Genomic DNA, 19,792 nt, shown 5'->3' with positions numbered 1-19,792 from the left:
TTATCAATTACTAATAACGTGCTTGTGTTAATTCTTTCATATATGTCAAATTACTACCAACTGTGGTTAACCTTAGAACAAATTCAACTATTTGGGTAAAATACGAATTTCGACTCAAACAAAGTCCTAAACCAAAAACCACCAATGGTCTAGAAGTCGAAATTAATCCTACCATTCTAAAGTTGAGGGTTTGATTCCATATGGCGTATTTTATAATTGTATAATTTTAAAAACTGACACTCGGAGGTCTATTTTTTAAGTCAGTTTTTGTTGTTTTGTTGAAGTGAAATCCTCTAAATATGTAAAAGAAAAAAAGTTATGTTTATGGCGATTTCACTTTCTAATTCAACTCAGTTTATCTAAATTAATAAGTATTTCTTTTTATCATGTTTGATTATTCCATACATTAGAGAATAGGTTTTTTTTTTTTTTTTGTCTCATCTTTTGAAACAAAGAAATACTTGAGGTAAGTGTCGCAAGTTTTGAAACTATGCTGCCTCCGCACAAAAATTAAATTCAAAAGAAGATAATATAATATAACAAACTGCTGGTACATATTCATAATTTGGAAAAAGAAAAAAAAAAAGAAAAAAACATGACAATGACTCATATCTAACTTAGCTCTATCTGGAAATGAAACAAAAAAGAAAAAACAGAGAGAGATACAAACTCTTTGGACAGTTTACAACAAATCATCAAAATCTAAACTCTCTGGAATTTCAAACTTCATGAAGTTACTGCAATAACTCTCTTTCTCTTCTTCCGTGCCTGACAAAGGCGTATCAAAGCTGAAATTCTGACTATTCTGATTGTTGTTATTGTTTAAGGACTGAATCGTTGAGTTCTCAGATGCATCGGACGCAGAGTAACTATAGTTTTGAAGAGGTAGCATCGCATTTTCTTGGAATATTTGGCCATTCATCAAATAAGGTCCCATGTTACCTTGCATGGATTGGGAAGATGAACATGAAACATTTTGTGGGGTGCAATTTGGTATTTCTGGAACTTGGTTGTGCAGTTGATTATTATGTTGGAAAATAGAGGATTGGTTATGCAATAATTGATTTTGTTGAAGTTTTTGAAGCAAGAGTGCAGGCCCTTCAGAGTTTTGATTTTGTAATAACAGTTCTTGATTTTCATTTTGAGATAGTAAAAGGGAATTAGCAAGTTTGAATATTTCAGGGTTTACAAGTGCTTGTAGTCCCAACAAACTTGAAAGATTAAGTTGAGTTGAGTTGAGAATTGATGATAAGTCTAAGAAATCAAGACGAGGGCTATGTGTCACTGGATCAATGCCCATCCTCAAAAGCCTTTTTCTTATATGTGTGTTCCAATAATTCTTGATTTCGTTGTCAGTTCTTCCTGGCAATCGAGCCGCTATTGCAGACCACCTGAACACAAATATAGTGATATACTGATGAGTTAAACGTTGAGAATATAATTAAGTAAATAAAAATTTATCTTCTTTAACAGTTTAAATTTTTAGATAAGGTGGTTGTGCAATTTAACATGTTGTCATAGCTGACTAAGGTCGTTAGGATCAAGTCTTAATTATCATCACATATTATAAATAGAAGATTATATGTGCTTGATGATGAAAAGAAATTAGGTTCGTACGTAGAGGCGTGTTACTGACAAAATTAAGTAAATAACTGTGCTATCTCTAACAACTTATACTTTTAAATGCGTAATCATATAGTTTAAAAATGAAAAATAGTAAGACTAAAGAGCTTTCCTAAAATAAGGGAGAAGAATTAATCGGCCCAAAGCAGATATCGAAATACCGAATAGAAAATAAAATAAAAAAGATTGGAAGAAAAAGAATGATAGATATAAATCTTACTTGTTGCCAAGAACACTATGAAGTTGGATAATTGTTTCCTCTTCTTCAAAAGAGAATCTTCCTCTCCTAATATCAGGCCTCAAATAATTCGTCCACCGAAGACGACAACTCTTGCCACACCTTTGAAGTCCTGCACACAAATTTTTGTTGAAATATTAGAACACATATATATTATTTTTAAGAAAAGATGAAACAACATATAGAGTCTGTTTGGTATACAACACCAACAACAACATACTCAGTATAATCCCACCAGATGGAGTTTAGAGATGGTAGAATGTACGCAAACCTTAATTATCCCTACCTTGAAACAGGTAGAGGACTGTTTCAGTAGGAAAATAAGTCTTATATATTACATGCTGATCGTGAACAACCCACCCCTATGTCCTGCCCACCCCCATCCCTCGCCAGTCCACCTTATAATGTTTGTCTAAATTATATATAAATGTTCTTGAAAACTTTCTATTTACTTAACCTATTAACCATCACCAAAAAGCAAATAAGAAAATTATTTTCCAGGAAAACTTTTTTTCATGAAAAACTGTTTCTTCATTCGAAACACAATAAAATATGGATGAATTAATTATTTACCAGCATTCTTGGGGAGGTTTCTCCAATTTCCAGGGCCATGAACTTGAATATAGTGAATGAGTTTTTGATCTTCCTCTGGGGTCCATGGACCTTTCTTCAGTCCATTTTTATCACAACATGGTGTTCTTCCCATAGTGTTGTTGTTGTTGTTGTTGTTTTTTGGTCTTTAGGAATATTGATTGTAATTGTTTGAAGAAAACAGAAAGAAATGTATTATGGAAGAGGAGTGAGATTTTGGAAACTTAAAAGTGAAGTTGTCGGTCCCTATAGCTAGAGGGATTTATGACTCTTATTTATAGATGAGAAAGAAGTGCTTTAAAACAAATTGAAGTCAATAGAATTTGGCGCTGGCCTCATTTTACCTGAATGCCCCTCTGTCTTTTTGTTTTTTGGTTTTTCACACCGGTGTGTTACTTATTTTGAGTTCCAACTAATTCGGATTTATGCTGCGCAAGGCTCATTATAAGAGAAAGTGTTCTATTTGTTTGGTTAAGTATGAAGAGATCCTATCTATCCACCACGGCCGTTGGTGGTCCCTCTCTTTGTCTGCTTTGTCATGATTCATGAGGTGAAATGTTTAAAGATGAAAATTTAAGTTATTATATATACGGAAAAAGCTCAAATATGTCATCGAACTATCGGAAATGACTCATTTATGCCACTCATCAATAGTTTGGCTCATTTATGCCATCGCCTCAATAGTTCGGCTCATTTATGCCATTGAAGTTAGAAAAATGGCTCATCCATGCCATTTTTCATCAACGCCGGTTTTATAATACCAGACATGACACGTGGCCGCCAACTAGAGGGTCCACATCTTTTAATTAAACCAACACAAATTAAACTAAAACCCGACCCACCCAAATCCTTTTAACCCTAGATGTAGAGGTTAAAGTGGTTAACTTTACTAAGAACATACTTAACATCTTAATGCTAACTTTAAAGGTTAAACTAATTGCAATAACAAAAACCAATTGTTAACCACTTTAACCTCTAAATGCTAGGGTCAAAAGGATTTGGGTGGGTTGGGTGTATGGGTCGGGTTTTAGTTTAATTTATGATTTAATTTGTGTTGGTTTAATTAAAAGACGTGGACCCTCTAGTTGGCGGCCACATGTCATATCTGGTATTGTAAAACCGGCGTTAATGAAAAATGACATAGATGAGCCATTTTGGTAACGTCAATGGCATAAATGAGCTAAACTATTGAGGCGATGGCATAAATGAGCCAAAATATTGACAAGTGGCATAAATGAGCCATTTTCGATAGTTTGACGACATATTTGAGCCATTTCCGTTATACATTTACTATTGGGTGAAGATTTTTACATAATCGGTGTAGTCTAATTTATAATATATCATATTAATTATTATTTTTATCAGATTATCAATTAATGTCTATTTACCCCACTTGTGCGATCATATTGGGTATGTTATTGTTTATCGATTAATATCTATCATAGAAATTTACTTATAGTTACCTACTAATTAGCATAGTTTTAAACATATCTGTACTGCCAAGTGCACCGAATTTATACAATGAGGTCAACTAAAGCACACGTAATTATCGCTAATCATCCTTAATAAGTATGATTAATAGTCTGACAAATAAAAGTAGCTTACTTGCTATAGCAAATTAAAGTACATTATTACTGTAAAAAAAATTCCACTGCTAACAGTATAAAGTTTTGGGATTATGTCTAAAAAGGAAATGTAAAATTCTGGGGAATTGTTATGGACAAGTGGCTGCTAACTAATGGTTTTGACTTAGCACCAATGTCTTCAAAACAAAGACTGATTAGTCGGTATGGTTGGTAGATTTCCCCTACCAATTATGAGGGAGATAATAGTCAAAATACCCCCAACGTTTGACCAAAATGCCAACTACACACCGAACCTTTGCGGGGGTCCTATTACCCCCCTGGACAAATTTTTTCAGTAGCAAAATGGCCCTTTTTTGCTGATGTGGCAGTCCAATCTGCCAACCCCCAAATATTAAATGGCGGTTGTCCACACGGGCACGCCCACGTGCCACGTGTTTAATTTTGCCCCATTTTTTTATTAATTTCCCCCTTCCTCCATCCATCTACTCTTCTTCTTCTTCAAAAAAAAAAATCTCTCAATTTTCCATACTCCATTTTTATTAAGGATCTGAAAACCCATACCCAATTCTCCTTCATCTTCATCAACATTATCATCATCATCATCATCATCTTCACTAGGAGTTGAAAAAAAAAATCACACCAACTTGCTCAAATCTAATCCAAACAAACCCAAATGTGAAAGGAAGCTTCCTAACACCAAATAGAACAAAGTTCATCCATTAATTTGATTAAACAATCAAGAATTTAGAGAAACCCATTTGGTGTTCTTCATAGCTTTCTCCAAATTCTTAGCAATGGAGTTTAATTTTCTCCCCAAATCAACTCAAAGAATTAGTGCTTAAATAACTCCAACCAAGCAACAAGTAGCAACTCCAAACAAGCAACTTCCAATCGATTTTCTTTAACAAGATTAGATTTTTTCATCCTTATTTTTTTCGAGATTTTTCCTTTTTCTTTCTTCAAATTTTTCATTTTTTTCTTGATTTTCGTTTATGGTGGAAAGTTGTTCTTTAACAAGTTGTTCGGAATCATATGTGGATTTTCTTCGGTTGAGATTTTCGTTTATAATGGATATTATTTTGACAACAAAAAATGGGGATGGATATTAAATAGGGTGAAGATGAAGATGAAGTAGCCTAAAAATGGAGGGAGTTCAAATTTTATCTACTTGGCATCATATGTGGCGGCTTAGTTGGCGTCCAAAGCAGTCGGATCTTGATTTTTAAAGGCGTCACGCGCCAGCGGGTGTATTCACGCTCTCTGCCACATCGGCAAAAAGGGTCATTTTGCTACCGAAAAAATTTGTCCAGGGGGGTAATAGGACCCCCGCAAAGGTTCGGTGTGTAGTTGGCATTTTGGTCAAACGTTGGGGGGTATTTTGACTATTATCCCAATTATGAGGACAACATTTCATGTTCATTTTTTGTGAAAGTGCTTCTTTCTAATTAAAAAAAAAAAAAAAAAAAGCCTTTTTGAATTTTAGGGCCTTGGCCATGAGAATTTTTCAATTTTTTCCGGAAAATTATTTCACTTTATTTGAAAATAAATGTTTGTTCATGAAAATTTCAAACACAACTTGAAGTTGTATTTGAAATTTGAAAAATACCAAAAATATTGTTTTCACCTTTTTCACTTTCAATACATTCAAACAATCAAATATTATTTACAAAAGTTATGACCAAACACAACTCCATCTTCAAAATTTCAAATAAAGTGAAAAATATTTGGTTTTCATAGCCAAACGCCTACTTAAGTTTCAATAGTATATATTCCTCAAGAGATTTCATATTATTACATTGGCTATCATCAGCATTTCAACTTGTCACCTTTTGAAGCTTGGGACCAAATATTGGAGACCAAGTTTTAATATAATTAGTTAATTAATTACTTAAATTGATTGTCCCTTGAAATAATATATATGCAATGGTGACTATAGTACTTGAGGACCTTGACATGTCTCCTTTCAAGGAAGCCACTCTATGCTAATTAGAGAAACAAGTGCTAAAATGTGAGAATAAATAACTCATTATAAACGTAAGCTTAGACAAGCGGGGCGCATTTTGGATTTTATTGAACGATTGTCATAAAAAATGTTTTAAGGCCTCATTGACGAAATAATACATCAGAAAGTAGAAAATCCGATGGATATTAATTACTTTATACAATCTTATATGTAGGGATATAATGATACCGATAATAATATTATTTTCGTAGAGATTTGAAGCTGAATCATGAATACCATGAATGTCCATTGAAAGGAGCAGCAATGAAGGCAAAAAGTACGAAAGTTGTCGTATAACATAGTATAAAACAATTAACATGTGCATTAACGATCATTTAGAGAGAAAAAAAGAGATAATAATCATTTCTTAAGAGTAGGATGAGTATTTTAACTTTTAAAAGAGATTCACATTCACTAAACAAAAAAAAAAGGAATAAGCCAAAAACTCATTGCTAATCCATCGCTAAATAACTCTAACATGGTTCTTTTGATAATTCATTACTATTTTTTTTTGTTAAATAAGGTTAGTGTAAAGAAATAGATTATGGGCCTAACTCAACCCCAAAAGCTTATGAGGGGAGGATTCGCAAGTTCGTATAAGGAAGTATAATTAACTCATCTCATTAACCACCGATGAAGGACTTTTTTCATTCTTCAACACCCCACCTCACGCCAGAGGCGGATCCAGGATTTGATGAGTACGGGTGCCACCATGACTAAAATCGTATTTTTCGAGTGATAAATATTGACGGGCATTGTCAATCTACTATTCCGTAAAGATAACTAACAGACACTATATAAAACCAATGAAATTGTGTTTTTCAATTTTTCTTAATAAAATCGACGAACGGCCATTGGTTAATTTTGCTCAAAAATGCGCAAAAATTATATAAAATTTTCTAATATCGTTATCTTTAATATATTCTTGATGGAGGCTATCGAACCGAAGAGTGTCTATCGATTTTTTTCCCGAGATGATAATTTTCGATTATAACTATCCGTCGATCGGTTTTGTCCCTCAAAAAAAGGCGTGTGCGTAGTAGTGCATATCTTTAATGCAAACTTACCACTAGTTAATAAGATTGAATCAAGGTCTACATAACAAATTAAACAATATATAACCAAAAAAATGACAATAAAACTTAACGAGAACACCAAAATTCAACTAAATATAACAAAAGCAAAGCAAAAATATATACTTGATGGAGGGGAAAAAAAGGAAATAACCAAATAGGGCAAAGAAATAAACAAGGAATTAAGGGAGCCTACAGTGGTGGAAGCAAAGGCAGCGGAGCCGTGGTGAAGCAGTAACAAGTAACAACAGTACCGGGAGTAGGGAAAAGTGGCGGAGGTCAATTTTTATTTGGAAAGGAATTCTTGATTATTAGGAGATGAAAGTATATCCAAAAAAAAAAAAAAAATTCAAATTTTCTATTATTTTATTCTAAGAAAATTTCTACTATTTTACACTTATTAAACAAATAAAATGTTCAACACTTAAAAAGAAGGGTGTCAACAACTAGTATGTGTTGTAGACTTGTGTAGAGACGGAATTGTTATGAGATCTAAAACAATGCTCACATCATGTGGATTCGAAGCCGCGCAAAATACAAGAAAACTAGTCACTTTGCCAGTGGCACTACAGCCACTTTTATTACTGCAGGTGGCATACTCACTATTTATATTGTTTCTTATATAAATATACATACATATATAAAGTTTCGGCCGAAGCTTGCGGGTGGGGTGAAACTCCGCATCTAAGACGTAGATCCGCCCCTGCCTCACGCTGGGACTCGGACATCCTGCGTGGGTAATTTAATTTGGTGGAGACACGCGGGTGAGATGTGTCCTGCTCTGATACCATATAAAGAAATGGATCATAGGCCTAACTCAACCCCAAAAGCTAGCATACGAGAGAAGAAGAAGTTTTTATTTCTATATGTTTTGCAGTACACGATATACTCCTATTTATACATGAGATATACACCTATATGCTAGGTATACAAGATATACTCTAATTCTCTTAGATAATTTTATACAAGTGTTTCACTCCTTCTAAACTAGTACTAAGTGATTGAGTCCTTATCAAGACTACTAACATAATTATCAAGAATACATTGATCATTATCATGATCATTATCTTCAACAGTTAGCAACGTAATTTTGTTGTTTAACTAGAAAGTTATATCAGTTATTAATTCTTATTTTTTAAGTGATTATTTTATCTTATTTAAACTAGGACAGTATATCATTTGATTATTCAAAAATCATTTCCATTATTGCTTCATCTTTCTGGAGAAAGAAATTTTCAAAATTTTCTTTGATGATTCGTATATAATTTAAGATTTCATCTTGTAAAGAAACACGTGTCTATGTGTACAAAACGTCAACTTTCCAAATTGGGTACAATGTGAGGTCATTTAAGATATCCAAGACCATACACGTACCCTAAAGGATACAGGTGTTAAATTTAATTTCTATTTCAATATAATGATATAATTAACAAACCAACAAGGATCCTTATTTGGTCTCTCATGGCCTCACTCTTACTGTCAGCAGTCTACAAATGTTGATTAAAGTTTAATTAATTGGATAAAACAATTAGCTTCACAACCACAGATTACACATGGCCCCAACGTGGACAGTTTAATTTTGGTTATCGACATTTATTCAACTTTGAAATTTTGCATGTTCAACTTCATTTTCCACTCCTATTGTATCGTGTGTACACTTTAGAATGATGATTTAATTTGGTGTATGTGTACTCATTTGGTACTCTAGAATCTTAGTCTTTATCTTGGAAATAGCTCATTTTAGCTTTAACTTCTATATTGCTCTGTCTTTGGCGAAGTTAGAAATTTTACAGTGTAAACACACAAAAAAGCTAAAGAATAAATAGATAATATATATACATTTAAAATTTGACTTATGTGCACAGTATAATTTTTTGATGAAAGGGTTTCAATTGACTCTTCTTGGACAAGATTAAATAGCTCCGCTCTTGCTTCTGCTCAAAATAATTATGTGGAATATTTTTCTTTTTAGTCTATCATAAAATGTCATACTTTCTTATTTAGAAACATTTCAACTTTATATTTTTCATTCTACTTTCAAGGAAATGATTTTTAGCCTCACAAGTGTTTAAACTTCTCATTATACTCTAAAGGAGACTTTTTTTGTTTGGCACTAATAGGTCCTTGCAAGTTGGATTACAGGTCACAAAATCTTCGAATAAAATCGAAATTATATTTGTGAATTTGTCATGGCTCAGAGAAAAGCTATTATATCGGAAAAAGAAAGTATATTGAGGAAAACAAAAAGGAGAAGGAGGAGCAGCTAAAATGCTTAATTAATGCTCAATTGACTATTTATTTTTCGTACTTATATAGTTAACTTCATAAAAGGTTTGATTTGTCCTGTATCGCCATACAATTAGAGCAAAGACAACCATAACCTATGTAACCCCTATAGGCTATAAGCAAGAAAACGTGTTAGCTTTTTCACTCGGTAGGTAAAGTTTTAAGTTATATATATTGTTAGTATAAATAATATTTTATTACTATTTTACAAGGAAGCCGTTATAAAATTAAAAATGAAATTTGTAATTTTAAAAATAACGCAACTTACATGCTACAAAAGCTAAATATAATTTAATAATATAAAATTCTTTATGTTAATCGTGTATATAGCTTAAACACTTAGTTACTTGATTTGGCCTCACTCTAAAACAATGAAAAATTCAAAGTTGCATAACTTCTAATACTTCTATACGGTACATAGGGGCGGAGCTAGGTAGGGTCAAGTGGATTCATCCGAATCTCTTTTGGCGGAAAATTATACTGTTTATACATGATTTATTTATTTATTTATGTATATTAGTGTTGAATCCCCTTTAGCTTCTTACCCGTATTTTGAGCTCTCTTTTAGTGAAAATTAGGTACCATTCTTGATGATACACATGCCATTGTTATTTATAAGATAACAAAAGAGATTCTGTCAAATGCTTCATAATTCTTTCACTAACATTAACTAACCTTTAGCTAGCTCCAAGGTCAAACAACGTAACCCTCTTGCTTGTTTTCCTCTTCCTCCTCATTTATGAGCATATCCTAATATTCTAGAAGATACCCTCCATATGTTATTCTCCATTTTATTATTTGACTTAGCTGTAATTGCGAAAACTGGTATTTGCTTAGCTCTTTCATTTCTATTCATCGACGTTATAAGAGAGTTTTTCAATAATCAGTTTACTTAGAAGAAAATTATAAATAACAATCAACAAAATGTGAAGTACATAAGTTAAATTCATCTTATAGCATAAAAGCCAAAGGTTTGAAAATTAATTTAAAATCAAACGTCGAATTCCATCTTTTGTTCCCTGTTGGTGTCCACGAGACAACTTAATTAATCTCATCAATTGCCAAAAAGAAAAGTATTATATATGGAACTGCCTGAGAAAATTACATTACTAACTAGATGAGATAATGTCCCGATCAACACTCAGCTCTTGTCTACGTACATATTTTGACTGCTCGATATAAATTTTTAGATGTTTGAAAGAGAGAAAACAAACCATTATGTTCTAGCTAAGCATCTTGCATGTCCGTTAATCCTTTTTAATAAGAAAAAATGAGTTTAGAATTAGTCACCAAAGAAAGGAATCCTTGACCATCAAGAGGTATGGTGGGCATATATGGTTTGGTTTATTTTATCCTTAATCAGAGGTCTTAGATTTGAATTGTATCATGATGATTTGGATGATTCCATCCTTAACCAAATGTCTTGGGTTTGAGCCCTAGAAATGAATAACTTTTTGATATGGAGTGTTTGACTGTGTTAGTGGTCTAAGAGGCCGAACTATGTGGACGGTAAGGGTCAATTCAACTAAATTTCCTTCTTCGAAAAATTATACTATATAAATATGGTAAAATGATATATTTTTTTTGTTATACATATGCTATTGAATCCCTTTGACTTAGAAAAAATTTCTAGTATAGCAATAAATGGGGTTAAAAAGTTGCTTTAAGTCCAAATTTAATCTCAACTGTCACATCTAATATAAAATATTTTTGGATCTTCTTATATAAATTTCTAACTCTGTCATTGAGCAATCTTACACAATGCTAATCCTAATTAATTGAACTAGTAGACTTGGGATAACAAATGCTTAAACAAAAAAGGAAGGAATTCTTGTATTTGCTTACACAAAATACAGTGATTCTAGTAATAGTTGTCACAAATGTAGGGGTTGCTTGTGGGGAACTTGCCCAAAATTGCCACCACGTCATGAGAGTTGACTCCCCTCATCCACCCTTACAAACGAAAAAAATAATAGTAATAACAAAATCTTCGTTATTATGTGAATGTGGTTAGATTATTGTTGTGAGGTGTTCAATAGCCTCCAACAAACTTTGAATTATAAAGCTTCTTTTTCTACTACACAAAATCTCCAAAACTAATTATTTAATTAATTGGGGAAAGTCACATTGTTTTATATTTTGTGTGTAACAGATACCAAATCGAATCAAATGTGGATGCTGTTGCATCAGCACTCTTGTTGATATCCATGCATATTTGTTTAATGCCATGCATGTCTACATATAACAAGATAATAATACATAAATGTTGAATTGGGATGATTAAGATGTATGATTGATAGAGTTGAGAGAGAATTGGGAATTTTCTGGTTTCATTTTCAACTGAAGAAGAAATGAGGGAAATCCTCTACATATATTTCTTGCCTAACTAACTCAACAAACTAACTAACTACTTACTAATGTAGGACCCATAATAACAAACTAACAACCAACTAATAGATGCTAATACACGTGATCACTTCCAATACTCCCTCAAGTCGGAGGGTCAGAATATCCAACACTCCTAACTTGCTAATCAAATATGAGTGTTGTTACTTTCTTAGCCCTTTGTCATCGGAATCCTTGTTGATCATCTGTTCTCACAAACTCAGTCTTGATTGTTCCTTCCTTTATTTTGTCTCTTATGAAGTGACAATCAATCTCAATGTGTTTAGTGCGCTCATGATATACTGGATTTGCTGCTAGCTGGATCGCTGCCTTACTATCACTGGTTGATGTACTTGTACTCCTAGTTCTGGTGCAACAACCCCAAAGAAACCAAGGACCTCTCAAGCTATAACTTGCCGCCATATGCTCTATACTCGGTATACTTCACCGAGCTTTTGGACACTTGTTTGTTGTTTCTTTGATTTCCGGAAATCAATGACTCACCAAACTTCACCGCATAACCTCGTGACGGACCTTCTTGTGTTTGGGCATGCTGCCCAATCTGAGTCACACCAAAGATGTCAACTCTTGTGTATGTTGTGATCTAAATATAAGGCCCTGTCCTGGTGCATTTTTGAGGTACTTGACCACTCTAACAGCTGCCTCCCAATGTGATATTTTTGGTTAACTTTTGCATAAAATCGGCTCAATGTCCGAACCGCAAAGCTAATATACGGTCTTGTAATGGTGACATATAGGAGTTTCCCTATTAACCTTTGATACCTTGAGGCATCTTCCAGGACTTCATCACCCTTGACCTCAAAGAATTCTATCATATTCCACAGTTGTTAGCTTGTTTCCAACCTCTAGTGGTGTGGCAGCTTGTGCTTGTGCACCATAGGCCCATTTCTGATATAAGCTCCAGTATGTATTTCCTTTGATTAAGGACAATACCAGGTTGTGATCTCAAAACTTCTATGCCAAGGAAGTATTTAAGTTCCCCCAGGTCCTTGACTCTAAAGTCATGATGCAAAATTCTCTTGGCTTCTTCTATAAGATCACTGCTATTCCCAGTGATGAGCAAGTCATCTAGTACGCACCTAGGATTGATCACAATACCACACCCGATTTCCTCAGAAAGAGTTGAGTAATCATGTGACTTTGTGTGAACCTCATGCCTACCAAGGCATCGATAACTTAATGTTCCATTGCCTTGATGTTTGCTTCAAACCATATAAGGATTTTAGCAACAGCATACTTTAGTCTCCCCCGTCTCTTGAATCCCTCGGTAACTCCATATATCTTCTTCATAAAGGTCTCCTTGTAAGGCACGCATTATATACATCCATTTGATGAAAATTCCAACCCCTTGACTTTAATTGTAAGGCACGGATCTCACGGATTATTTTTGGCCACTGGAGTAAGGTCTCACCATAGTCGAGCCTTCTTTTCGACTATACCCTTGCCACTAGTCTTGCCTTGAATCTTTCAACATCTCCATTTGCTTTATACTTGATCTTATACACCCATTTGGAGCCCTCATCGTATTCTTCCCATGTTAAGGTCAACAATCTTCCAAGTATGGTTTTCTAAGGCTTTGATTTCGCCTCATGGCTTCTATCCATTTTTCATCTCTTGAAGCTTCCTTAAAATTTCTAGTGCCTGTATAAATTAGAGAATTTGGCCAAATAGCTTTTATACTGGTTTGATGTTGCTGCATATGACACATATTTGCCCATAGGATAGGTGCTAGTTCCATCATGACTAGCATTGGAAATATAGTCAGTTAACCATCCAAGCCTTTTAGTCATCCCGGTTGGTCTTTCATAAAATGGAGGAGGAACAACGAATTTCTCAGAATGGAGTTTGTTCGGCTTAAGTCGACAATGATCTGCATGATCGCAATGTATGCTCGATCTCTTCGCACTACTCGGTGTATCCGCCACCCTCGGTTCGGTGCACTGCGTGTGATTATGCAATGGAAGACAGATGATCTTCAATTTCAATGTTATGTCTACTAGCTCCATTGTCAGGTGACAGTGGCCCCCTTGCTCCTACTGTTGGAGACTGGTGAGGATAAGCCTGATTCTGAGAATCATAAGAATAGGGAGCTGGATCTAGTTGAAGAAAGGTGTCAGGACCTGAGTCTGAGGTGGTGATAAAAGGAAACTCAGTTTCTCTAAACACCACATCCCTGCTAACATAAAACTTATTAGTGGATAAGTCAAGTACAATATAACCCTTTTGTGTCTCCGAGAATCCCATGAATAATACTGCTTTTAGCTTTGAGGCAAACTTGTCTGATCTAGGTAATGTAGTGACAAAGCACGAGCATCCAATTATTCTCGAGATGATCAAGAGAAGCCTTCTTTGTGAAACACAAATTCATCTGAGTCCGACCTTCATGGGCGACAATTGATGGTAACCTATTCATGAGATAAACAGCAGCCTTGACACAAAAACCCCAATATCTAGTAGGAAAATGAGCTTGGAATTTAATTGCCCTGGCCATTTCTAAAATCGTCCGTTTTCTTTCAACCACCCCATTCGTCGGGGTGTGTAAGTATAAAGCTGCTTTAATGGACTATGCCTAAGCCATGTAACAACTCACAAGCATTGTGAATTAAAAATTCCGCACCATTGTCGTACCTATCAGCTTTGATTCTACAATTAAACCGAGTGTTAACATAGGCAACAAAATGTTTAAACAACAATTACTTCAAATCTTCAGTAAAGATAAATCCAAGTATATCTTGTGTAATCATCAACAATAGTGAGGAAATAGTTTTTTTATCAAATGTAGGGTTCTATAAGGACCCCATAGATCTAAATATCAACTCAAAAGGCTTATCGATACCTAGAAATGCTTAAAGGAAACTGCATTCTAGTTTGCTTTGCCAAGGGACAAATCTCACAATTGTTGTGAACCTTGTCATCAATCTTATTTCTAAATTCTACCATAGTCTTCATAGTAGAGATAGAAGGATGACCTAGTCTCCTATGCCATAAATTGCATCTCTCATCAGCAGCTGCTAGGTAAACTTGCTTTAAATTGCCTTTCTTTCCTTTTCGCTCGCATTTATCTTCATCCGACCCTTAGAAAGACGACAATCCTCCTTGTAATCTACCAATCCCCTTCACCCCCGCCACCGTATGCATCCCGAAAGATACGGTGATCGGGAAAAAAGTTGATCAAACATAATTCCTTGGTCAATTTTGACACCGACAATAGATTATACTTAAAATCGAACACAAATAGCACATTTGATATTTTCTCCTTTCCAAACAATTCGACATCCCGTATGTGATTGGTCAGATCTCCATTTGGCAAGTGCATTCTTAATCCCTTACTAAATACGTGTATTATGTATGTTCTTTAGTAACTTCTCATTGCGCAACATGGCGAGAGGCACCGAATCAACTATCCACTCACACTTTGCTTAACCGAGACATCGACAAGTTACGCATTCGTCATACGAGCTTCGATATTCTTTCGAATCCTTGCCATACATGTTGGTGTCTTGCTTACCGTTCTTCTCCGAGGTATAAAGGCCACTTTTGCCATCACCTCTCCGTTATCATCAACATATCGGCTTCTATCGTCGATTTTACCCGCATGTTTCCGAGCAAAATCGCATTGTTAGCAACCGCAAAGACGTGCCTCTCTTCTCCATCCCTCATTATTGTCTCTTCGTATCTATCTTTGTACGTGTCCTTTCTCCATCCTTCACGGTTGTTGTACCCTTCATAGTTACCTCTCATTCTTCTTGTTAGGTTTATTATCTCTTTCTCGAAGGATATCCAATGATCTTATAACGTATTCTTTGTATGATTTCTCATGTGGCGCTTCTCACAATACGGAGACTCCTCCTCGTAGTTGTCATTTCTCTTAACCTCGCATTGCTATTGGATTAGATTTCTCGCATTTGCCCGCCGGCTTTCATCTTGTACTATCAAGGCATAAGCTCGATTCACAGCTTGGTGCATCAGAAATTTGCCCGCCTCTTGGCTCGATCATACGACTCGTTTAAGCCACTCAAAAATCGTATTAATCTTCTTTGTCATAGTATTCAACGTAGTCCTCGGACTTCGGACAACCACAATTTGGAGAAGGAGCTATCAAATCAGACTCACTTCACAACTCCTTCAACTTAGAAAAATACACCGACACTGGATTAGTTCCTTGTTTAAGGTTCCCAATTGCTGTGTGTACTTGGAAAATTCTCACACGATTCACTTTGTCAAAACTCTCCTTCAAATCTTCCCAAACCAGATGTGCATCTGATGCATAAACAATACCACTAAGCAGACTTTCCGATACTGTGTTCATGATCCATGAAAGAACAATCGCATTGACTGTCTCCCATTGTTCATGAAGCGATTCATCAAATGACTCCTTCTTGCACGTTCCAGTCACAAAACCTAGCTTCCTTTTAGCTAAGAGAGAAATTCGCATAGCTCTACTCCATACGCCATAGTTTTCAGATCTAGTGAGTTTCACTGGTGTTAAAACACATCCCGATGTGTCTGATGGATGCACATACAAAGGATGGCCATGTTCTACAAATACCGTTATTCCACTTCGATGACACCGATTGGCAGAATCACGTTCGATTTTGGTTATCAGCTTGCTCGATTTTGGTTGTTAGTCATTGTTCTTCAATTGTTCTTTCGGATTCTTCAACTTTGAACTTCACTGATCGTCAATCGCAACCCGCTCCGATACCATGTCAATCGGGATGATTAAGACGTATGATCGATGAGTTGATAGAGAATCGTGGGAATTTTCCAAGTTTCCATTTTCAACTGGAAGAAACGAGAAATCTTTCACATATATTTCTGCCTAACTAACTCAACAAACTAACTAACTACTTACTAATGTGGGACCCATAATAACAAACTAACAACCAACTAATAGATGCTAATACACGTGATCACTTCCAATAATAAAAGATTTAATTTCTATACAGTGGAAATAACTACTACGTATTAAATTGCCTAAAATATAATTGCGCAATTGTTCATCAAAAGGGGGATTACTAATATGAAAAATAAAGCAAATTGCATGCTACCAACATACAAAAATACACTATCCAGTATATTAAAAAAATTGTATTGTCAATGCATATAAATATGGACACCAAAGTTGAAAATATATCATGTTGAGGAATTAGGGACCATAACGATAATATTTAAAATGAGCACCGGTGATGCATGTTTTTGGGATTAAAAATTGATTAAACAACTGATTTATTTGGTCTCTCAAATTACGTACGTGGTTACGCTCCATGCAAAGTGGGTTACGCATGTTATTCAGTGTATTTATCCAGATGTTTCCGGATTGAAGTCTCGTTTCTTCAAATTAAAACGTAATCACCCAATATAAAATATGTTAGAGAATGGGGGATAGGTCACTATATTTTTATGCAAGAGACGAAAAGGATAGTAATTTTCTTCTGCTTCAAATATTAGTCATTTTGTTAAATCCAGCTTGTTTTAAAATATTTGACGTTTTAAAGAAATTAAAAATGTTATTCGTTACTTTCCAAATTTATTCTTACGTGTAGCAATTAGTGAAGTATTAATTAAGGAGTTCCTTGTGATTTTCATCCCTAATATATATTGTCTTTTATAATTTGCACCCAATTCTATTTTAGTTTAATAATTTATACCCCAATATTTTTATTTCTTTACAGAACACTAAAAAAGGAAGCTAATTTATTATATTAGCTATGAGGAAACTCTTTCCGTCATCTCCCATATGAATTTGGTTAAGCTTCCGACTAAAGTAAAACTTAAAGATTGTGCAAATCACATTACAGTCATGAAATAAATCACAAAAGGCGGCATACATTAAGGGGCGCAAATCACACACAACTCTTAATTAATTGAGTGAGACGCTTAAAAATGTGATGGTCAGTTTAGGCAAATATTGTAGTATTTTAATCGTAAAATACTAGTTTAGAAGACCTACAGGTTTCCCATTGAAAGGATCTCAGCAACCACGGCTCGTGTCACTGGTCGTTGGGAATCCTCGCGTACCGGATGACTCTACATGTGTTTTCACAGCCTAAAAATCCTCTCTAGGAAGATGCAGAGATACTTTCTTGTAAATCCTAGCTGCTGTATTAAAATGAGAAAAACTTCATTTTCCAACACCCATAATAGTGTATTTATACGCTAAGGATTATGGATTGAGAGGAGGATAAATTAATGGGCTAATTAGCAGGTGGGATCCGACCCAATAGCTATTCTCCAACAAATATTCTTAATAAGGTAGCGGTATTCAATATTTTTCTTAAAGAATGTGACAAAAATCTTAAAAGAAACAAATAATATGGACAGGAGAGGATAAATAACGAGGAAAAAGGAAGAATAAGAGATCTCTTCATCAATACTACGGATTGGAAAAGTAAAAAGTTACAAAATAATTGGTTGGTTTAAATTCTGTTATGAAATATACTTGGCTGTATTAACGTGTTCGTTAATGAAGTGTTCTTCTTGATCTAATTACTGTAATTAATTAATTAATTTAAGATTTACTATAGTGGTTTTTGGATTTCCCTCTAACACATTTATTAATAATTACCTACTAATCCTAAATCTTCGAGTATATCAATATTTTATTTTGTCATATTTCCTTTTTAAAGAACAAAATATCATCATAACACTAATCTAAGTTGTGAACTTGATGTGCACTAATTCTTTATATAACTGATGAATCATATCATTTGGGCTCAATTGGTTGGGCCTATAGTCCCATATTGGGCTTAACGTCTGTCCAACAAGTGTGAAATGCACAGATAACCAATTTTGGGACCTATATTTAAGGCATAGCCGAAATTTATAATTTTCTGAAAGTTTAGCTGTTTCTAAATCAGCTTCATACACACGCGATTGAAGTTGTAAACCCATCAGGGCCGGCTCAAGCGCTGCGTCACTGCGCATCGGCCTCGGCCCAAATTTCATTTTTATCATGTTTTATCGTTTAATTTGTTTAAAAAACTATCGCGACTTATAATATTTTATGTGTAGCTTTAATACGTAATCGTATTTCAAAAAACTTAAAGATTACGTCCGAAGTTCCGGATACAAATAATAAAATTTGACTCGAAAAATTCAAATTGCGTCACAAAACTTGAGATAGAGGGAGTAAACAATTTTTATAAAAAAAAAAAAAAAAAGAAGAATTTTTTCTAGTGATGTGACTGATTAGCTATATTGTTGTCACTTGAATATTTTTTAGAATAAATTGATTTGAAAAAATTGATTTGAAAAAATTGTTAACAACTTTATATTGTTCTTGACGATTATAAAATATTAATTAATGACTTCGCATTTAAAAAAACTTTAAAAATAGATTTTAAATAAACATATATGTCACAATTTTTCTTTTAATAAAAATAAGTTCTGTGATTTGGCCTTAGGCCTAATCATGGCTGGTATCTACCAAACCCATGAACATATTTATATTTTAATGGAAATGTGAACTGGTACATAAATCATGCTTTTCTTCACTACTCTTAAAACATAGTTTAAGAACTGATGATTCCATTAGAAGTGATTATGTTCTGATTTTGGTCTCATTGTATAATTTTATGTTAATTCATGCTACTTGGTTTTGAGCATAATATCGAGGATAAGTTTGATATATTTATGACAAAGTAAACTTTGGATTGTTATGGAAAACCTAGTTTGCATTTTGTTCTTCACGATGAAGTGTTTTGCCATTGATTTATTAGTGTGCTATATTTTATATTGTCTGGGTCGTTGACGTTGAGTGGTAGTGTTATACGTATTTGCAAGAAATACATGTATTTAGATGCAAGAGCTATGAAGGTATAAATTTGAGGCGAAACTTATATTTTCTGACTAAGGGCCTGTTTGGAAGGACACAGGGGAATTGAATTTGAATGTAATTGGGTGTAATTATATAGCTTGGTCTGTTTGTTTGGCCAAGTAATTATATGGTTAGGTGGGAATTTGGTGTAATTGAGAGGATGTAATG

The 19,792-nt window shown here is 34.3% G+C and overlaps 1 protein-coding gene across 1 annotated transcript; it reads right to left on the bottom strand.

Annotated features, from left to right (window-relative positions):
* Window positions 1-428: 428 nt before the first annotated feature.
* Window positions 429-2,836, bottom strand: LOC132053404 (transcription factor MYB102-like). The gene is made up of 3 exons (XM_059445423.1): window positions 2,435-2,836; window positions 1,844-1,973; window positions 429-1,391 (listed from the first exon to the last, which is right to left on the bottom strand). The coding sequence occupies exons 1-3, from the start codon at window positions 2,565-2,567 to the stop codon at window positions 683-685; spliced, it is 972 nt and encodes a 323-aa protein (XP_059301406.1). The 5' UTR covers window positions 2,568-2,836; the 3' UTR covers window positions 429-682.
* Between the last annotated feature and the right edge of the window lie 16,956 nt (window positions 2,837-19,792).

The sequence above is a fragment of the Lycium ferocissimum genome, chromosome 4 (assembly GCF_029784015.1).
Source record: "Lycium ferocissimum isolate CSIRO_LF1 chromosome 4, AGI_CSIRO_Lferr_CH_V1, whole genome shotgun sequence".
Lineage (NCBI taxonomy): Eukaryota > Viridiplantae > Streptophyta > Magnoliopsida > Solanales > Solanaceae > Lycium > Lycium ferocissimum.
This window is presented reverse-complemented; position numbering and strand designations above follow the sequence as displayed.